Here is a 22,447-nt window from a genome sequence, read left to right on the forward strand (position 1 = left end):
GCCTGATCAGACGGGTTTTCCTTATCCCGGATCTGAAATCTCTCTGCACTCACATATGTTTAGTGAAGGCCTTTTGCTGCGCTCACGCTCGTCACCCCCCCACACTCTTCTCCTGCTGCTTCTTCTCCCTCGTCTTGCTCCTCTGACACCTTGCGATTACATCTGCTTCTCCCCGACAGGTAAGGCAGCTTTTTAAAGCCGCTCATTCTGAAGTCACATGGTACAGTCACCCATGAGGAATGGGAATCGTTGTGTTTACGAGCTGCCCGTAGGCAAATGGATCAGTCAGACACACCTTCTCATATACGAGGGACGTTCTCATACGCAGCACACAGAGTCTGTAGAGCACAACAGCTCTAAACAATTCTCTACAATACCCACCCAGCCCGCAAAACTTTTCCCAACGTGAATTATACTAATAAACTTACATACACTTACACAAAACTATATTTGCCTAAATGCATTTGGTCATGCTTTGGGTTTGTTTGCGTGTAGATTGGCAGAACTGTTAAAAACAGATCTTTGACACCAATGGAGACCGTATCTATGAACTACTGCAGTAAACAGTCAACAGTCACTGTGAAATCAGCATCATTATTCAGAGTTTCTCTCTCTTTTTTTGTCATTCTCTTGACTCTCATTCTCTCCTGATGTAGGTCAAATGTCAGTCAAGCAACAAGAGTGTCTCCTTTGTGCTGTAACTTTGCACTACTGACAATGGATAATTTATCAACAGTGAAACGGTGAAAGTGTGCAGGCAGAACCCTTACTGTGTTTATGTATACATAATAGTAATAGTATGCTTTTGAGGTGCAGAATCACTATAGCTGTTATAGAGAACGCTCTCACAAACTGTGAGCCCGTTTAGAAAACAAGAAACTTGAAATTCGTCCTAAAAAATACTGTAGTGGTTGCTAAAAACAAAAATGAAGACGTGTTTCGGGGTCTTTTTTTACGCAAGAGCAGCGTTTCACACACAGCACTCGTTTTCTCCGTAGAGGAAATCAGAGCGTGTAAAGATTACCGCGCTCAACCTGCAAGTAAGGACAAATGGGTCCCTCCTCTCCTGCGCTTTGGAATGGAGCTCTGCAATTAATCAAGGCAGGGGAGTTCCATCCAAATTTGTCTTAGCCCATTCATGACAGATTGTATGTCGATCAGACAACCGCTGCTCTGTGTTATTCTCTTCCATACCCAGAGGAGGTGAGAAGCACTTATGCCCCTGTATTTTCGATTTGTCCACGGATGCAATTAGGCCCTTTCAGAGTGGCGAGCTGCACTCTTTGCTGGTGCTGAGGTTTAGGGACCGTATAATTTGAGCGCTTTTGTAAGGGAACCATAAATCAGGCCTGAACAACACCCCGGGACATGAGCAGAAAAGGGCTTTGACTTCAAAGCCACAGGCGAGAGGGCAAATATTTTACCATTCTAACACGCAATGGCCTCTCGGGTCATCCACTCGGTTGAGTGCTTAAAAAGACTGCGGACTTCACCGTGGTTGCTCAGGGCTTGTTTGTCGCGATAAATTTATGTGAAAAGATCAAGTGAAAAATCTGTAGAAACTCCAGTCATTTTGCTTGTCTGGAAAAATTCAAAAAACCTGTTGCCATCTTGCATCATCTGACCTTTAGTCAAAGAAAGAACAATTTAACTACAACTAAAAAGAAAACCAAATCTGTGCTAAACTCTTTGTTTACGGATAGAAAAAAAATCCTCGGAGGCATTATGACGGATCATGATGTGATACACACACTGATTTTACGCCGTCTCTGTTCACATTTTGGTGTCGGCCAGTGGCTAAGTGTGATCGTGTACCGAGTGTTTTATTGAATGTATTTATGTATTTAATGTTTTATTGAGTGTTTTATTGAATGTATTTCTCAAACAAGTCAGCTGATGGCATGTTTCACTGTATTTCTTTTTTGCCTGTGAAGACACTTTTTTTTTTCTCTCTCAAACAGGCAGTCAGCTGTTGCAGGGGGTTTTTTTGTTTTGTTTTGTTTTGTTGTTGTTGTTGTTTTTTTTTTTTCAAATTTCGTGTTTGCAGAAAATGGTCTGTTACACAGGCCATATTAGTTTCCTGAGTTTCTGTCCATTTCTGTGCTGTGTCTTTGATGTTGGGTCAGTTAGGGGAAGCCTGCGGTGTTAGTGGTGGTTTGCTGTGGGACTGCAGAACCATGATCATAGCAGTGACTCTAGAGAACTGGGGCTGGACCAACACCACTGCTTCCTTCCTGATCTCTCTTCCTTTTATGGCCACTGTCACAGTCGACTGAAGCCAAACATTATAGAAAGTACAGTAGGAGGGCCCAAATGGTCTCCAATTAAGTAATCATTGGCTTGACAATATACAGTTCATCAGACAAACAAAAAAAAGAGAGGAAACAATAAAGGTGCTATTATACAATACATTCATTTATCATTAGTCAATCAAATCATTTTATTTTTGAACATCTGCATATATTTGCATTTTTATGAAACGGCATGGAATGAGGTAGTGGATTGATATTTTGTTGGGATGGGGAACACTAACCGCCAGAGAGAGCAGTTTCGGTATTCCTGCGCCCATGTATAAAAAGAACGGTTCGTTACGGAACGTTCATTAAGTCGGATTATTACTGATAACGGAGCAGAACAAAACGATCTCCAATTATCCTCCGATTTAAAGACCATTCCACTGCGTTGAGTAATAATCCGGCCCAACGAGTGAGTGGCGACGCTCGGGCCCTGCGTTATGATTTATGACCGGCTAATGTCAGATTTATAGTCTCACATAGACAGCGTCAAGTTTGCTGCTCGGACCGCTCGAGTCCGTTCCGTTTGACAGATGACAAGACACTAGTAATTATCAGCCGCCAGCAATAAATCAGAGCCTTTATTGCGCGCCCTAAGACGCCCTTGAAGAAATAACCATTTTCAAGAGGAGGGGAACCTGCCCAGCAACACTTTCCAGAGTTTTCTAAATCTCCTGCCCAAGCTCCAGTAATGAGCGGTTGTTACTTGCTTGTTATTAGAGGTCTGCGCCAAGTGTTATAAATATATATTTGCTAAGGGATGGTTAGAGTAATAACTGAGTAGAGTCCGGTTCGCTAACCTTGGCTTTGTGCTGGTATGTTAATACATGTGTTTGGTGCTTCGAGTGGAATTTTCACACCATAATAAAAGTCCCCCGATCAAAGACGGCTTCCCCAGCGAGCGTTTTTATTTATTTATTTTTTTCCAACACAACATTCCCTGTGTAGGGAAGGACACTAGATTAGATAGATAGATAGATAGATAGATAGATAGATAGACAGATAGATAGACAGATAGATAGATACATACATACATACATACATACATACATACATACATACATACAGCAGGCAATCTGCAGGGTAATGAGGGTGGATGCCATCCCCCTTGCTAGCAAAATGACCAAAATGCATCCCCCTTGTTAACCTGCCATCCCCCTGTACTCTACAGAGAAATGTCAGTGACCATTGGGCTATCCCCCCTGTTAAAAAAATAAGAAATCTCCTACTGCATATATACATACATATACATACATAACAAGCAGACAAACAAGCAAACAAATAAATGAATACATACATAATGGTTTTATTTTATTTGTCTTTAATTGTGGAAACAGAAGGGTGATGTATGAAGAACAACAGACTTTTTTAAGTGAAGTATGAAGAAGGCAGATTCAGGTGTGTTATCTGTCACACAACTGTGTTTCATGAATGAGACGTCTGGAATATGTGTGCTGTCTGCGCTTATCTGTAAGATAAGTCAGAGTTTGGTGTGTCTACAGTCTCCCACAGTTCAGTGCCACAGCCTGTGAGTTTGCTCTGTGTGCTGTCCTAACAGAGAGATGCTGTTGTCCTGCTGGGCTCTTTCCAGGTAACTGTTCTCCACTGACTTCCCCCACACACTGAGTCAGCAGACACAGCTTTCATTCTGTCATTCATTCTGCTCTAAGGAGAGAGTGATCTGCAACATAACAATATGAGTAAGCACACACTCACTTGCTCTCTCTGTCTCTCTCTCTCTCACTCACTTGCACACACACACACAGACACACACATTGCACGTTCTGGTGGGCCCACCTCTGCACTCTTAAACTAACAGGCACCTTTCTGGGTTGTTTGGTGTTTAGTTTAAATTGAGTGTGTATAGCTCTGATATGCTTTCATCACTGATCATGGTAAACATATTCGTGTCATCACTGGTGAACAGGATAAATATTCTCTCCAAACCACTTAGTGAGTTCTTGTTCCTGACAGAACCTGACCTAATGGGTTGTGGGGTTGTATTCTGTGATCACTGTGATTCTGTGATGTACTGCACATATAAAATGAACAGAGCAAGGGCCGCAGGCCATGGCAATAAAACACACCTATATGTAAAAGACGTAATGCTGTGTATGTCTGCTGGGACGCCGGCTGTGACTCACCAAGGACTCTAGATCACAGCATTTCCGTTGTTTATATAGTTACATCTCCATGGTGACAGAAAACTACAGGTCACGCGCTCTTGCCGTTGAATCTGAAAGACAACTTTAAACTATAAAACATTATGCATGCTGATTACAGTTACATTTTGGGGCGGTGAAGAAATGTTTCAGTCAAGGGAGCTTTGCATGTAGCCTGGAGTCGACAGAGCGTATCCATATTGTGAAATCCTGTGACATTCCAGAGTGAAATACAGGTTCCTGAGATCCTGGACTAGGAGATACGGGAGAGAGGAGTCTGTCATCACCGCCGCACGGCCTCACCTGGTTCCCATCCCCTCGAGCAGAGACCACTGCTTCCCTACTCCACCACTACAAAGACCCACAGACCCCCACAGATCCCTGTTTAACATGACAGGAGTATGTAGCATACAATTAAATCTATTCACTTCCTTTTCATGTACAACAAAGTTACCAAAACTCATAAGCACTGATTTATGCTATGGGTGACCGACTTGGTAAAAGGGCTAAATTTGCATATGAAACAGTGTCATGACTTGTCCTGCAGATCTGGATAAAAGAAAAGAATGTGAGTGAGATGAGAGGGCCTGCTTCAGCCCATGTCAGCCACTGACCTTATCTGTCCTACCATCCTCATATGTGAAAAGTTTATTGGACCTATGTACACAGAACACTCAGAGGATCAATCAAGATCAGAACATGAATTATGGTCTGAATATCATTTATATATATATATATATATATATATATATATATGTGTGTGTGTGTGTGTGTGTGTGTGTGTGTGTGTGTGTGTGTGTGTGTGTGTGTGTGTGTGTATTATATATATATATATGAATATATATATTTCATACACACACGTGTGTGTGTGTATGTGTTGATAAAAAGCAATACTTTTGTTAATATATTTGTCATCCACTCAGCTGACATGAGCACTTCAGAGCTGACTGAAATGTGTTGTATTTATTGACTGCTGTGCCGTTTTTAATCAAATATTTATGTATGTTTTAATATAAAGTTGTATTTGTTCATTAGTTGATCAGTCTGTGTAGTGCAAGTCTTGACAGTGGTTGTGGTTGACTGTCAGTAATTAAAGAGAACAGAGATGAAAATGGTCAAGGTTAAACTATGTGTCTGAGGACAGGTTCCCACACTCGTAAAGCCCACTGTGAGAATGTAAAGTGCCTCTCTTGTCCACTATCAGAGCCAGCTATAAACTGGACTAGATTCAGATAAATGAGGATGTTTTTATTTCTCTCATTCAGACAATAGCTCTGTCCATTCACATACAAACAAAGCAAAGTTTATTTTTGGTATCATGTAGAATCTGACTTTATCTTTTTTTTTATTTAACACACTTAAAATTATTCATTGCCAGACATTATGATATTTTGGGATTACTGATATGCACCATCATCATATTTGCTTATGATAATTCTTATGACTGAAAAAAGAGAGACATTATCATCGTAAACTACAGGTGGACGGGAATTTTGTCAATGAACTGCAGAGCAGCACTGCTGTTTCATTCACTACTCAACAAATATATCGGTTAACGATCTTTGTAAAGACAGCGCCTTCTAGTGGTACAATGTTGTGCAAATTTAAAATCCCTGTCATTGGCTCGAGAGTAAAATCACTGAAATGAACAAGAATAAAATCGTTTGAATTGACTAGAATGAAATCGCTGAAATGAACAAAGCTGTACATTTTGTACATTACGCTTTCATACAATATAAACGAGCGAATATATTACTGTTAATTATTGCCAAAGATTTTCATTCATTTGACGAGCAAATTAGTTCATAGAGGTACGTATTGCCTGACGTGAATACATTAATTAAGTATATTGCCACCTGATATCAATCTACGTTCTGTCTGATTAACCCGTGCCTGGATAAATTGTTTGGCGGTGGTCGGGGGACAACCAGGGGACTTCCATGGAGAGGAGGCGATCTAATGATAAATAATAATAAATGTCTCCATCCCCTCGTTATTATCTCGTCATCCCTCAGACGCATGATTTGTTCGTCGACCTCTGATACATTTGAATGAGTGAACATTGCAGTCGATGCTAAAATGTAACATAATGGGGATCTAACTTTTGAAGCCAATGCAAAGACTTTTGAAAACAACCATGGAACATTGTTCCGTTCAGTTATCAGTTGGAACGCAGTCTTAACAATATCCACTAAAAGGAAATGGAATGACGGTCACTGGTAATGAATTAAAAGTGCTGCTGACTAGCATTCGTATTCGTGAGCTGTTTGCTACTCAAATACTGTTATTCTTATTCTGTTTAACTACACATTGTAATGGATATAATTTCTTTGAGATTAATAACCCCGAAGTGTTTATTCTTTTGTCTTAAAACAGCTTAAAACAATCTAGACAAAGAAGATTTTTTTTTACATGTGAAATAAACATATGTTGATCACAACACAAGCCTGTTTTGACTTTGACGTCTCATTTACCGAGGGGATTGTGACATCTAAGCCAATACTCAGCGTCCTCTACATCTACGTGATATTGACCAATATGTGGTTTTATATATATAAAATATGGCGAACAGTAAGGCCTATGATATGCATGTTATTGAACACCGCGTTTATAATAACAGTATGTTACATCTTACCATGCAGACAGAAATACTATTGGCATTCTCTATATGCTTTATTGTCCGTAACAGTTTAATGGCTGTTTGTAGAAGAATTTTCCATCTGACCTCTGTGCACTGTGGTTTGATTCTGTGTTTGTTTTAGACTGAACCCTGTGAACTCGCCTCGCCTGGTAGAAGTCGCCCTTTTCGTTTGATCTAAGATCAGCTCCTCCTTGTCCAATCCTTGTCGTAAAATTATACAAAAAAATGACAAAAACTGATGTCAGATCAGAGTAAAGCGGGTGACTTGTACCACGTCCCGGGACTGTGTATGTTCGCAGGCGGTTTCCGCCGGTTGCTGGGGTTGATTGGGCAATTCTGCAGCTAGTCAGCTTCTCTTGTGTTTGCCAAGTGAGCCACACGTGGCACACTGGTAGAGGCCGTAGATGAAATCTCCTATTACAATTTAATGGAGGAGCAGCCCAGCTATCGGGCAACTGAAATAGTTTATCACCGCCATGGAGATGAGAAATCCTCGTGTCAGCCTAAGGGATCTTTAAACAATGTTCATTGCCACCGCGGGTTCCAGCATCAGGAAACGCAAACGACGAAAACAGGTTAGACATGCTCAAAAATATGCGGTTAACTCAAGGGATAGCTAGCTAGCTTGATGTCATGACGGGTTAAAAGTTGACGATGAATTTAATGCTTGCTTTTTGAGCCACAAAATGGAGCATGTAAATTCGCTTACGTTTTGTCGTTTGTGTATGACCATGATGTGTCTTTAAAAATAAAACTTAGACGAGGGGAAGTAAAGATATTTTTATGCACGACAGAACATGCAGAGGTGGTTTAAAGTTGGAGATTGACCGGGTTGTATTACTTAACTACTGAAGCTGTAGCTAGCCTATTAGCTTAGTTACCCATTCATCCAAACCACTCTTGATTCAAACATGATCTTTGATTTTTGCAGTTAGGGGATCCCGGGTTAGCTAAGATAAAGGACATGGGTATGCATTGTCTGAATCTATGTCTTTTCACAAAAACGTGTTATTTAAATGGGTTCTTAGGCTAGCTGGTTGCATGCGAAGCTAGCTGGTTGAGCCTTAACAGTAAACAAGCCGGCTACGCTGGAATTTTCTTCGCCTCTCAGTTGCTATTTCCTGTCCGCCATATTATCGCTGAGCTAGAGCTTAGAATTTCCCTGCTAAAGATATCTTAGTGTACAACTCTCCCTTTGAAAACACAGCTGAAGTCGTCATAAAATTAGTGTACTCATGTTAAAAGGAATGTCAGTTTGCCTTGTTCAGGTTTTCCAGCTGCTGCCACTACTGCTGAGAGAGCTAGTTACCAGTTAGCTCTTCAGTCTTCGGAGTTGCCTTAGCAATTAGCATGAGTATGTAGCATAGCCTGTCCTGTCTGAGCCACATACCATAGTGCTGTTTGGAGAAAGTTGATAAGTCATTGTCAGTCAAGTTAGAACACAGCTGCTGACGGTTAGCTGAAAAATTGCATGATCAACAATAAATGTATTGTTCTTGTACCAACTGGCTAAACGACTATTTCAGTATTTCTGATGACATCGCTTAATTATGCTAGCCAAATAACGTTATTGCACAAGTCGCGTTCGCTAGCTAGCGACAGCACAACTCCTTGTCAATTAACGGACCAAGCGGGCTACTGTGCAAGCAAAGTTTGACTGTAAACTTACGCTACATTGCAAGGTGCTTACTTTGAGTCCGTACAATAAACTGTTCTATTTACAACCTTAGCTCAGCGGTCAGGCCGTAGCCCACCGGTCACCGGTCAGTTAGCCAACACTGTATAGGAATGCAGACATCGTTACCTTACTTAATGCTCTCTAAAAATAACAACTGTTTTGACGAAGCCAGCAAGTTGGATAGCTAAATCGCTACCGTCGGCTTGGGCTGTGGGTTCGAGCACAGTTGTGAACTAACGTTAACTGGTAACATAATCTTGCCAGATCTGGCAAGAGTCAGCTGAAGGCTGACAGTTGATTGAGATGGAATGTTTACATGTCAGCAGACCTTGAATATAGTCTATCTAGAATATTCCGTTTAATAAACCGAAGATTTTACTTAATTGGCTGGAAAGCCCTGGCTTGCCTCCGAGACTGTCTTTAAAACGCTGCATAGTATAAAACACACTAGGGTATTACTGAACGGTTAAGTATCCTACGAAACGATAAAGTCATCTGTTTTAACCACACTGTAACGCATGCGTTACCGTCTCTGCTCATACTTCAACATACACTCGTGTCGTTTAATAAGCAATACGCATCAATTGAAGTATCCAACAGGAGACGATTGTTTATTAGCAGATATCTGGGGAGGAGCATGTGACACTGTCATTTGCAAAATATATATATAGACAGTCCTGATTAGACCACGTAACTGGCACTTGCTCAATCCCATTTTATAATTTCCTTCTGAATATACAACGCTGCACTCTGCTGATTCATGGAAACTGGGTAGGGATTCTGGTTAAGTTCATCCAGCGTCCATGGGCATTTCTAGTCATTCCGCCACACTTGTATTTTTGTTTTTTCTTTTTCTATAAAGTGGAGGAAATATTTTGTTAGGACTTGCCTCACCTGTATTTGAAGAATTTATACTTGTCTCCTGCTTGTGCTCCTGTCTCTTAGGCAATGGAAAAATAAACTGTGCCAGTGTAGAGGGAGAGAGGGCACTGTCAGAGAATGACTCAGTAGGCATGCCTTGTTCCCCTGAAAGCAATGGAAGTAGTAATTTATTAAACACTAACTTGAAGCTAAAAACAACGGACGAGGTTACAACCAATCACTTTAAGGTGGGCGACAGTGGGCACTTTTCTCATCATACCAACAGTATGGATGGAAAACATGGCAAGACCTCTGATGCCAAACATCACGAGGTCAAAGCATTGGACAAAAAAGAACCCATGCTCTCTTTTAACGGAGTGGTTCCTCTAAGTCCCAGTCACGTCACCAACGGTTACTCTACCAAGGCTGCGGCGGACAATGATGGAAGCGGTTCGGAAAGTGGCTACATGACACCTAAGAGGCGTAAGGCCAGACGAAGCAGTACCAGAATCATTGAGAATAAAGAGAAAGAGAAGAGCGTGCAGAGAGGAAATCCAGCCTTTTCTAAGCAGGAGTTTGATTCCTCCAGCCAACTGGAGGCAACTGGTAAAGTGGCGACCTCCCAGTCTAACTCCACCAGAACTTGCCTTAAAGAGGAGGGGGGGCGTACAGGGGTCCGGCGAACCGGGACTCCAGAAGCTTCTCCTGCGGGAGAAGCGCAGCGGAAAAACTCTGACGGCAAGGCGTCAAGCGCTGTGGTTAAAAAGACGGACGAGAAGCTTAGCAAAGCCAAGTTTGCCTCCTCTGTGACTTCAAAAGAGGACACTTGGACTTTGTTCAAGCCTCCACCAGTGTTTCCAGTGGACAACAGTAGTGCTAAGATAGTACCTAAGATAAGTTATGCAAGCAAAGTCAAGGAGAACCTCAACAAAACAGCCCAGGCCATTGCTGAGGCCCCAACCCCCCCTCCTCAGGTGTCTGTCAGAGTTACACACGTTCCTATGTCTGCTGTGAAAACAATCACCTCTATTAGCTTAACCAATGGACCTGTTTCTGGGGATGGAACTATCTGCCTGTCTGGAGGGACTTTCTTTAATTCTGCTGCTAGCCGTGCAACATCAGGGTCCCCTAAGGCAGGAGGAGAGAATGTAGCATCCGTTACAGACAACAACAGTAGCTCCTCAGCCAAGCCCACTGTCCCAGAGCCAGGAAAATCTAGTGTTTCTGTTTACCCTTTAAATATGCAACCTGAGCTCTCCAGTGCCCACCAAGAAGACTCTTTTGCTCCACAGACCAATCAGAAAACCCTGGGGGACATCTTCCAGAACCAGTGGGGCTTGTCTTTTATCATTGAGCCAAACGCGGGCCCTGACGGGGCAGTGGGACGGCCCACTGTGGAAATCGACATGGCTGAAGTCACTTTTCAGGGGGATAGCGGTGACCCTGTGATCTTAACCCAAACCAGTCCAGATATAAGCCCTTCTCTTCCTCCCCCATCTGTTAACCAGTCTCAGAAAAGGACCATTTCTCCAAGCAGTGAATCATCTAAAGCCCGTCGCCCTTCTGATCCCGCTGGGGAGACTGTGCCCCAGTCCTCTGGACAGGGTGAGCAGAAGGGCGATGGCGGGAACCCAGCAGCCTCAGAAACAGTCTCATGTAATGACCTGGGTGCCGATGCGTCGTCGCCCCCACCGGCTGACTCTGGTCGGGGACCGTGCAAAGCACAGGTCCGCTCCGGTGCCCGGGAAAGGGCAGGTAGCTGGGGGTCATTTGATCTGAGAGCTGCTGTACTTTACCACGCTAAAGGTAATGCGTTCTGAGCCGTTCAGTTTATTTTGCACTCACCTGTACTGTTCATTACTCCATTAATTGAGAAACTGGTTCTCAGTCTGTTCCTCAGGGATCTCAGGCCCTGCATAGCTTTGTTAAGGTTCAGGGACATTTTGAGGAACTGGAGTTGTGAAACCCCCTGGGATGGGAACCAAGCAGTTCCTTAGTGCACTGCAAGAACCACAGAGATTATGTATGTTTGGACTTGAAACATTTGCTTGTTTATCCATCTTCAGTTATTGTGGGCTTTAATTTGACTGTAAACCACTTTATTGTTTTCTAGTCTGTCACAACTCAGATGCTCCCTATCTAAATCTGGTATTTGCTTTACAAAGTAGCCCAGGTTCCTCTGTTGAGAGCAAAAAGGTGGTAATGTTTCTTAGGTCCTGAAAAAAATCTAGTTCCAAGAAAAGTTCCAGTGGTGGTAAAGGCCGTACAGCTGATTGAGCTCATCAGGGCGCGTTGATTAGCGGAGTCAGGTTTGCTAGTGCTGGGCTGAACCAAAAATGTGCAGGGCAGGAGAGCCCTTGGAGGAACAGTTTGAGAACCACTGAACTGAGACAGTTCAGTCTGCTTTGGTCACCTTGAATTGTAGTGCAATTTGTGGATGTGACAAAATTCCCTTTTTTACTATTGTGATTTTTGTGTGTGTGTGTGTTGGTTATTTTATCATTGCCAGTCAGAGGTTTTACTACTGTAGCCCATGCCATGTGCAGATAGGGATATTGTTTGTGTCATTCAATCAGGGACTACCCTGAAAATACACCTTAATGTAGTTGTACGTTATGAAAAAGCAGTGTATCATAGCGTAATGCCGTGTTTAATAATGGCTTAATTACTTTGCAATTTGTCATATTTAGTAATGTGTCTGTTTGTCTGTCTCACAGAATTCGAAAATGTTTTTGCTTTACAAAAACGAGGTAAGTAGTGGTCTCCACAATGATTTAAGTGCACATTTGTCTAATTGTGTTGATAGTATACACTGACAGTAATTCGAATTATTTTTCATGTGTCAGATCCAAAAAGAGTTGTCTTCTATGATGCAAGCATGGACAGCCTGGATCAGTGATGTGATGGAGGTCTCCACCGAACCCCCTCAACACGCCCTCTCACCTGGGAACTCCAGTCTGGTCCAACCAGAAGGTTCTCTTCCATTGTCTTCAGTTTCACATCAAATCACATTTATTCCGTTTAATCAGAGGAGAAGTGTCAAAGTGCAGGGACTGATGGACTATTGAGGGAGACGCAGAGGTTCGGGTGGATTTCTGAGATCTTTAGAGCAGAGGATCCGGTATGGTCTCCCAACACACTACTACTCAAATTTCAGCTGTGGACCTGTACTAAGCTGACACTGACCACTTGTGTGCGGTGTTTCTCGGACAGCAACACAAAACTGACTAACATAAGGAGAAAACGAGTCCGTTTGGATACTCTGGAACACTTTTCCAGTGATAAACACTAACCTGCAGGGATGGGATTAAAGGGAGGGAGGAAACGCGCACCTTCTCCGTCTTTCTGCCCCACGCACCCCTTAAAGGAACGGAGCTTTCTGTTACGGGATGCCTCAAGCATCGATCTCTTCGTGCATTCAAATTCGTTCGATGCATCCGCACATCAGGGTGTGTGTTTCTATACAAGGTGAATAAGAACAAACTTGGATACATTGAGAAAGGAAGACTAATTCAGAACTTTTCAAAAGAAATGCCTTGAAATTAGTACTCCGTGGAACTTTGCTGACATGCTGGGAATTTTGGATAAGCGTTGTTGAGTTGCGGGTAAACTTTAAAAAGTTTTGTGCCGAATGGGAGTGGAGTGGAGAAAAACAGTGGTCTTATCGTGGATTTTACTTATGAAACAAGATTGCCCAGAAAAGACTTTTGTTGGATGATCTTCTTGTGACTTTTTGTTGTTTTTTTGTTTGTTTTAATTTAATTTAATTTTGTCTCTGAACTTGAGATGCCACCCAGGAACACACACCCAGAACATATGTTGATGGATTGTCCAATCAGAGTAAAAGGTTGAAAGGGTGGGAGGGGCCACTATCCAGCTGGCTAGGTGAATATTTGAAAAATGATCACTGGTGTTATGTTCTTTTTTTTTTTTTTTTTGCCTTTAGGTTTGGTTTGCTTTTGCTTTTAAGGTCTCACAGAGAAGAAGTCATTTTGTTCTCAGTATTAGTTATTCTCTGACCAATTTAGATGTAGTCCAATAATCCTAAAAGCTTTTCACTTGAAATACACCATTAGATTGTACATGTGCTTGGGGGGGGGGGTGGAAATGGGGACAGGATGAAAATTTCTAAGATTTAAATATATTTGTTAATGTTTTCCGCCCCTGTCGTCAGTTAGGAAATACTGCACAACAAATGTCCGTTCGCAGTTCTCGTGTGTGTTCTGTTAATTGAAATAATTGTTATATCTTTATGAAATCTGTTACTAAAATTTGTGTAGGACACAGTTCCCATATCCAGATGGGTGACTTGTTTTTCACAGTTAAATAGCCTAAGTATAGATTTAACGAAACTTTTTTTTTTCTCTCCAGGTTTGAGTTAATAATTTAATCATTAAGGTCTTTGAACAGTGTTTTCACCATAGACGTGTTTGCACATTTTGTTTTTATAGCAAGAGCTAATGTTGATGTAGAGAAACGTTTTAATTGAGTTGTACCACACAGCGGATCTGCAATACTAATCAGACACTGTAAAGAAAAGAAAAGAAAAGAAAAAAAAAAGACCTTTTTTTTTTTGAAGAGGGGGTAAAACTTCGCTATGTACTGTGACAGCCCATGAAAAAGGCCTTTTTTTGTAGAACTCTATGGTACACTGTGTCTAGAGTTTCTTTTTTTGTTCTCATGGCTTGTCATGAATCATTTGAAGTCCTGTCTTTATCATTAATCATTTTAAGTCTAGTCTTGTACAGGAAGACCAAAGATGGGGCCTTGAAATGGACAGATGTTCCTTTTGTCTGTTTTACCATCTCTCAGGCTTGGTTTGAATGAGTGGTGTCTCTGTGGTGGTGAGAAGTGTTGAAAAGTATTGCCTCTCCCTGAACAGAGACGTTTGGAAGGTTCCTGTTGGGCAATAGCACTTTATGTAAACACGTTTTTAAAAATAACTAGAGCTGTCTTTGAAATAACACATACATGATTTACTAACTCCTGCTTAGGGTGGCTTTAAGCTGTTCTTTAAAAAACAAAAACAAACAAAAAAAAATGTTCAACTTTTTACTCAGGTAGAATTGGGAAAGCCATGACAAAGCAGAACTTTTTTTTTTTTCATTTCTTCTTCCATGTGGTGCAAAAAGATCTCCTTGCTGGAAATACTCTTGAGGTCTGCTTCCTTCACAGGTTATGTGAAGAAAGAAACAGTTTAGGTCTAGCCTCACATCGTCACTGTTTTAATGTTGGCAGATGTGAACGATATGAAGTATTCAGAACTAGGCATGGGCTGGTTACCGGTTATTCACGATATATCGCGGTAAAAAGGGCACTCTTTAAAACCTCCAGAACTAACATTCACACTTAACACGTCATCAGTTTTGGTGGTTTTGTTTTTTGTTTTTTTTTAAGGCGGCATGACACTAATCCTTGTACATTGTTGAAAGCACGTGCTGTTAAATCTTTTTTTTTCTCCTTATGGCCTTGCTGTTAACACTTTTTTTTGCGTCAGCAACATCTGAATCTTTTCAGAGTTTCATTCCAAAATACTATTCTGCTTTATTTAACCTCGGTCGTCTGTGGAATTGAATCTACGCTGAATTTTTGGGTTTCACACTATCTTTATTGAGGCACTGGTATAAAAGCGGTTTGAGACACCAGGGTTTCAATTAAAAGGATAAATGAGGGGAAATTGGAAACCTACCGATAGCTAACGCAGCTAAATTTGCTCGCCAGGAAACCTCCAGAGCCACCATTATCGTCATCCAAGAGACAGTGATAGAATGTGAGTTTACCCCATGTAATAGTGAATTTAGCACGTAATCTGCTCAGAGACCATGCTGCATTCAAGTCTAATCTCTCGCCGTCTGTGTACCCTGCCACGGTGGACGGTTGACTGATTCATTTGGTACCTTCGTGTTTCACGCTCGTGCGTCACCCGTGTACTTTGGTGTGAGGCACCGTAGAGGTAGTGTTTGTAAATTTAATGCCATTTCTGGGTTTCATATAATGAGTTTGGATTAAGCGAACTGTAACCCAAAGTAAAAAAAAAACAAAACACCTCATTCAACCACAGAATTGTTGAAAAATCGCTCTAGTCAGCTAGCGTTTTGTTTCGTGCAATGCTGACGGTGCACGGTGAAATTGTTAAGAGGTTTGTCAGAGGTTGTGATTACATTAGTTAAATCTAATTTAATGTACGCAAGAGCAAGAAAGCCGTTTTTTTAAATATCTGCGAATAAAGCTTCCCTAGCTGGTCGATCAAGCGCCGGTAACATGTGAATGTTGGGTCATTTCGTCTTGGTCTTGACCCAGGCTTTTACGCACTCTAACAGTGAGATCTGTCGTCACTACATACTAAAGATTTGTTTTAATGTTATTAGCCTTTGAATGCTTCAAGTAGTAGTTTAAAGGAATCCATTATCGTTTTTTTTGTTTTGTTTTTTTCTACTGTCAGACTGACATACCAGCCCATGCCTATTGAAAACTGGAGTTCAGTTTTTGAAGCCTTTGTGTTCTGTGGGGGATTTCATGGGCGAGCTGGTGAAATACTCGGTCGCGAGCCACATTTTTTCACTTTCCTATTCAAACATGAGTTTTATTCCGTTTGGACTGAAGCACATCTCTCAGTGTATATCGCTGTTCATGCAATGATGGTGGTTCTTAAGCAGGCGGTGCGGGTGTAGGATGCGATGGTTCTTCTCGTGGCTTATTCGACTTTTCACGTGCTCAGAGAGGAACATGGAAGCGTCGCATTTGTCTTTTAATTTGTTCGTGTGCGAAAAGAATCGCAGAGACTTTCGTCATCACCCCTTAGTGATTGCGGTTCAGGCAAAAATCACGTAGCTTAATAGTTTTGCATTAATTTTATTATTCTTCTTATTATTTTTAACGTGCACGTAATGGCTTGGACTTTGAGATTGTCGTCTAAAACTGTCCATTATCTAAAGAATCGCAAATCTCTTGTGAAATATTTGGTCTTATCTGGCATATAAATGCCCATTTGTAATAATTTTATAAAGAGTTTGTTCTCTGCTGTATTGCAATGAATTTTTATTTCTTGAGTAACAGAGCTCTTGACAGTCAAGTTTGCCAGGCTTATGTATGTATGTTTGTGTGTGTGTGTGTGTGTGTGTGAGAGAGAGAGAGATTATCCATGATTTCAGGATTTGATTAGTAGTTTTTGTTCTTTTAATGCTTGTATGGCAGAAGGCATTGCTGCTGCTGAGAAAGTGCGTTTTAGAAACCTGAGGCATATGTGAGCTTTGAGCATCTCTATAAATAGTAGATATATAATTTTTTAGTGTGAGAACAAAAACTTTTTTTTTTTAAATCTCTTTCCTTTTGTCAGGTCTTAACTGATTTAAGCAGCCCTCTGCGTGTGGGTTGGTGGAGTTCAGCGTTGTGTTTTACAGGGAGCTTCAGTCAGCCCATTAAACCTTGAGGAAGAACAAGAGGGTTTGTACTCTGGATGCTCCATCAGAACTGTCTGACAGCTTGACACTGCTTGGACTGTTATTGACGGAGCAGAGAAATATTCACGTCTAAAAGGGTTGTCCCCCGTGTGTTTGTCTGATAGCACTTACCCGGTCAAGAAATTTGAATACGTTCTATACAAAGAAGACTTGGTTATTTACACCATCCTGGACTGTTGTGACGTGTCCTCCACTAGCCAAATTGTGGTAGAGCTGAACTGATCGTCATGGAGACGGAGGCTTTGGACTCGTGTCTTTAAAATGAGTGAACTATTTACTGGTGCTGAGTGAGAGCAATGATAGACTTATGTGTGTGTGTGTGTGTGTTATAAAGATGTGCAATGGTTTAATGACATTTATGTAGGTGAGGATGAAAGTCTTGGAACTGTCTTGTCTAATTAAAGGTATAGATTTGAGCTCTGGCCTCATCCATCACCTGATTTCATGTGAATGTTTGTTTGTTTGTTTTTTTTTCTCTCTTTTCCACTGCAATATGCAAGGTCTGTCTGTGTTAAGACCCCCTATTGAACTAATGGACAGGTGCCTGAACTGTCCAGCTACCTGTACCTTTTAGAAAGATTTTAGGTTTTATTATTTTTTTTTTTTTCTAATGAGAGGTGTTTGCTTTTGGAATTCCGTGCCATGTTTTATTGTTTTTGAAGAGCAGTCTGACACTTTCTTTAAGTTATGCTACTATTCAAAGTTATTTAACACTTCCATGCCCCCCCCCGTCTATATATACATATATGTATCTCTCTGTCTCTGTCTGTCTAACGTTGTGAAAACTTATCAACTGATTTAACTTCTAGAGTGTCCTGTCTGATCAGTGATGGTTTGGTGCATGACCCTGTGTGATTTTGTTTTGTTCAGCGATGGGGAAAGAGCTCTGGGACTGGACAACCTAATCATTAACTCATTGTCTACCTGTAGTCAACAGGCTTTTCATGTGTGTCCCTCTTTTCATGTTTGATTGATTTCACGCATCCACAGCAGACAAATGTAAGTGTTAAATAAGCTGAGGTTTCTTCTTCTTTTTTTTTTTTTTTGCTTCTTGTTTCTATTTATTCTAAATGTTCGTCTGCTCTAGGGTTCAGCTGCTTGGCTTGAGTAGAAAATGAACGGGAGAAGTGCACATCCTGTCACATGACTAAATATACAAAAAAAAAAAAAAAAAAGGTTTTGTTTTAATAGACAAAGTGGACAGGAGACGTTTGTCTCTGATTAGTCCTTAATGGGAGGATCTGGTTTGATTTGGCTGATTGGTTTGTTTGTTTGTTTGTTTGTTTTCGTCTTTTTTGTCTCATTACGAGTGCGGAGCCTGTGTGGATGAAACTCTGTGCAGACGATATGTTGGTGTGTGTGTGAGAGGATGTTTAGTCAGAATCACAAACGTAGCTGACACAGGGCCACAGAACATGCGTGTTTGCGCGGGGAGGCTGCGGTGTGGCACTGTGCCTGGCGGAGGTGGTGAGATTGAGGTGAGTGCTTGTGACACGCTCTTTATTTAACGGCGGGTTCGTCAGATCCATGCCAAGACACCAAAGCAGAGTCTGCCTGACGAACCTAAAGGACTTGTTCTCTGTTCCACTGCTGCTCCGAGCTCTTAACCGCCAGGATAACGAGCCGTTTTAACGACTCTGTAAGGCCTTCCTCACACGTTTGTTTGTTTGTTTGTTTGTTGCTTCAGCATGCTCAATCCTGTTTGAGTTTGAGTAACTTGCGTAGGAAAGGAGACGAGGTGAAGTTTGAGAGTCGTGTGAGGTTTGAGAGTCGTGTGAGAGTACTGGAGCAGGGCCCAGATCTTTGCCTGCTTTATCCGCCCCGGTCTGCACGGCCTGCAGCAACATCTTGACTGAAACGAGCAACGAGTCCAGACAAAAGACCTGGAGTTTGAACTCCAACAGCCAAAGTCCTGACTGTGTGTGTGCGTGTGTGTGTGTGTGTGTGTGTACTGGGCCTGTGATTGTATGGAGGAGTGAAACGTGGGGCTCATTACTCTGTGTGTGTGTGTGTGTGTGTGTGTATGTGTTCTGTCTGTGCTCTGTGATGCTACGAGCCGTCTGCTCCTCCAGTGAAAACCGACAGGATGGAGTCTGTTACCTCACACTGACCGCTACACTGCTCTGTCTGTTCTCATCCTCTCACACCACAGATTCATTACACATCTAATAACTGCCTACAGGCTGGAAGGGAAGAGAGTGAGGGAGAAAGAGAGTGTGTGTGTGTGCGTGTGTGTGTTAATGAGAGATTGTTACTGAAATATAAAGATCTTCACTGTGCCAGTGTGTGTGTTTTGGGGTTTTTTTGTTTTGTTTTTTTGGGTCAGTTGACACAGTAAAGCTGTGTTTGTACTTTAACACAGATTTGTGATGCCAAGTGTATTGTTTGTGTGTCTGTCTCTTTGTCTGTACCATACAGTGACGCTATGTCCACTGGTGTTGAATCAGTATGCACAAATTATCAGTGACACTTCAATTTGTCTGAGTCCTAAGGCCATCATAATGGGAACCACCTATGGAAATTCAGTTTTCCTGTTTAGTCTTTAGTGTGTGTGTGTGCGCGCATGCGTGCACGTGTGCTGTCATAGAAACTGTCATTTCCTGGTATCACAACTGTATCACACAATGAATAAATGTCATTTTTATTTTAAACAAGCATGGAAATACCAGTCATATTCTAAACCATTGTAATAAATACAAACACAATCCACAGTGTTCACATGTTTTTGTTTTGGTTTATTTTTTTCCTGTTCTCATTAAAATGATAAATAACGGGCTTGTGTATTGTCATTATTCATCGGTCTGGTGTGCGAACCAGATACACAGTGAGAATAGTTAGTCAGAAAACAACACACGTAACAGCGCCCAGAGAAAATCCATACCCCATTTAGTTTAAATACAACCATGAAATTTGTGTTTTCGTTGATTTACACACCCTGCAGCCTATCCCAGCACTTCTGAGTTGTGATGTCACCCTCTGATTGGCTGGAGAAGTTCAGTTGGTCCTTTAGGGTTTTTTTTTTTTTTTCAGGAGCAAAATTTGAAACAACTTTGAAAATTTGAAAGTTGTGTAAAAGCCATGGGTTTAAAAATTAATCAAAGACCCTCTGCTGCTTTGAGATCCTGCTGCAATAGGTGTAAATTTACCCAGTCATCAGAGTTTCACAACATGTGCTATAAGCTGATGAGACTATTGAGGAAATGAATGAGTAGGCTGGGTTTCAAACTGCAGTACCATCTATCACCACAGGGTGGGGCTCTTGGCAAATAATTTAAGGAAGTAATCAGATAGGTGCTCTAGATTTGTAAAAATGAGTGTTTGAAAAAATGTTATTTTTTATTTTTTAATATTTAATAGATGTTATTAAACTCACTTTGGGACACACCGCACCCTGTTCTGTTCAGGATCGTTGCCTTTCCTACAGTAAGACGTACAAACAGAGAGGCTTCTGAGTGATTTGCTCTATGGACCACGAGGACGCTGCAGGTGCTTAATCTTAATGAGGTTTTTTCTGAGAGCAGATGACGGTTAAGTCAGTCTCTAGAGTGCACTGTCATCATAGCTCATACAGTCACTGAGAAAACACAGGGCTGAGGGCCTGGAGGGGTTAAAGCCAAAGGTATGCTCACTTCAGCCACAGTGAGCTGTTCTTTGACTACATGAGCTTGTTTCTGATGAGCACGGGACACTCCCTGTTTACCGTGCACTGATGCATGTCACAGCCAGAACCTGTGGACAGAACCTCAGCTCTGATATGGTTTAATGAATAAATACATTTGGTCCCCTGTATGCATGCCTGCAGCTCGTATTAACAGTCTCATGGTTATGGTTAAGTTATATCTGTATAGAGATGATATGGTATATGTCTGTCAGTTTCTCCGTGTGGTTATGGTTGTGGTTAAGTTATATCTGTATAGAGATGATATGGTATATGTCTGTCAGTTTCTCTGTGTGGTTATGGTTGTGGTTAAGACATGTTGGTATAGAGATGATATGGTATATGTCTGTCAGTTTCTCTGTGTGGTTATGGTTGTGGTTAAGTTATATCTGTATAGAGATGATATGGTATATGTCTGTTAGTTTCTCTGTGTGGTTATGGTTATGGTTAAGTTATATCTGTATAGAGATGATATGGTATATGTCTGTCAGTTTCTCTGTGTGGTTATGGTTGTGGTTAAGACATGTTGGTATAGAGATGATATGGTATATGTCTGTCAGTTTCTCTGTGTGGTTATGGTTAAGTTGTGTTTGTATAGATATATGGTATACGTCTGTCAGTTTCTCTGTATGGTTATGGTTATGGTTGAGTTATGTCTGTATGGAGCTGGTCTGTTATGTGCCTGTGCATTTGTCTGGGTGGTAATGGAAGGTAATGTCCAGCGCGAGTCAGTCTGTGCTGTGTAGACATCCTCATACAGCGGGTATTAGACAGGCTGTCAGCTTAGCACAGACTTCCTCTGGAGAAAACCACCAATAAACCTGACCTCTCTGTTCCTCCATTTCCTCCAGCTCTACCTACACCCCACCCCCTATCTTATCTCCACCAGGGGATTAGTGTAGCACAAAGGAGTCGACTGGCTGTCAGTTTATAAAAATAAATAAATAAATAAAAAGAAAGAAAATAAAGTAAGTGAAACTCTGTGCAGGGAGGCGGAACGGCGGGGGGGGGGGGGGGGGGGGGGGGGGGGAGGGAACGGCGGCCGTGAAGGCTCCTGCATGTGTACTCTGGGTCTGACGGATCCCTGGCTTTCACCCACCACAGTCCGTCTCAGACACAACGATTGTTTTGATTCGTTTTGGTTTTCTCTTTTTTTGTTTTCCAAAGGCCTTACGTTACCATCACAATGAGATCCGCCCGCGATAGGATCGAGCGTCTTGCCGGATCAGATAAGGCGAATATAGGAGACTTTTGTATTTCCCCCAAGCATAAATATCACATTGATTTTTAATGTTCTGTTAATGGTCACGGATACAAAGAAGGCAATGTGCCATTGTTTTTTTGTGTCTATTCTCCCTATAGTTAAAGGCACTGAGAGGACAGTGACTGGTAGAGAAGGGAGGAGGCAGAGCTGTGCCCTTGTCGGACTGGCGCGGGGAGGGCTGGCACAGATTAGGCAGTGAGCAGAAAAGCTGAAATGCTTAAATTAATGTTCTTGCATTTACATCTTTAAAATGCATGGACATGGGCTGGCTTCAGAATGGAATGCTAAGAATGTCATTAGCCCGGCGCGGCGGCGGTGAACCTACTTTAACAGTCACCCGTCCAGCGCATCTGTCTGTGGAGGTTTGTTCTGAATGGAACCTGAGTGGTCCTTCTCTCTGTTAACTTCCTCTTCCTCTCTGCGTGTGTG

General features: G+C 41.8%; 1 protein-coding gene across 1 annotated transcript; it reads left to right on the plus strand.

The window, feature by feature from the left end:
• The first annotated feature begins 7,462 nt into the window (after positions 1-7,462).
• Positions 7,463-13,614, plus strand: LOC115828551 (nuclear fragile X mental retardation-interacting protein 2-like). Its single transcript, XM_030792576.1, has 4 exons — positions 7,463-7,672; positions 9,721-11,442; positions 12,354-12,386; positions 12,483-13,614. Exons 1-4 carry the CDS (start codon positions 7,525-7,527, stop codon positions 12,533-12,535), a joined length of 1,956 nt encoding a protein of 651 aa, XP_030648436.1. The 5' UTR covers positions 7,463-7,524; the 3' UTR covers positions 12,536-13,614.
• Positions 13,615-22,447: the final 8,833 nt, after the last annotated feature.

Source organism: Chanos chanos, chromosome 15, assembly GCF_902362185.1.
Source record: "Chanos chanos chromosome 15, fChaCha1.1, whole genome shotgun sequence".
NCBI lineage: Eukaryota > Metazoa > Chordata > Actinopteri > Gonorynchiformes > Chanidae > Chanos > Chanos chanos.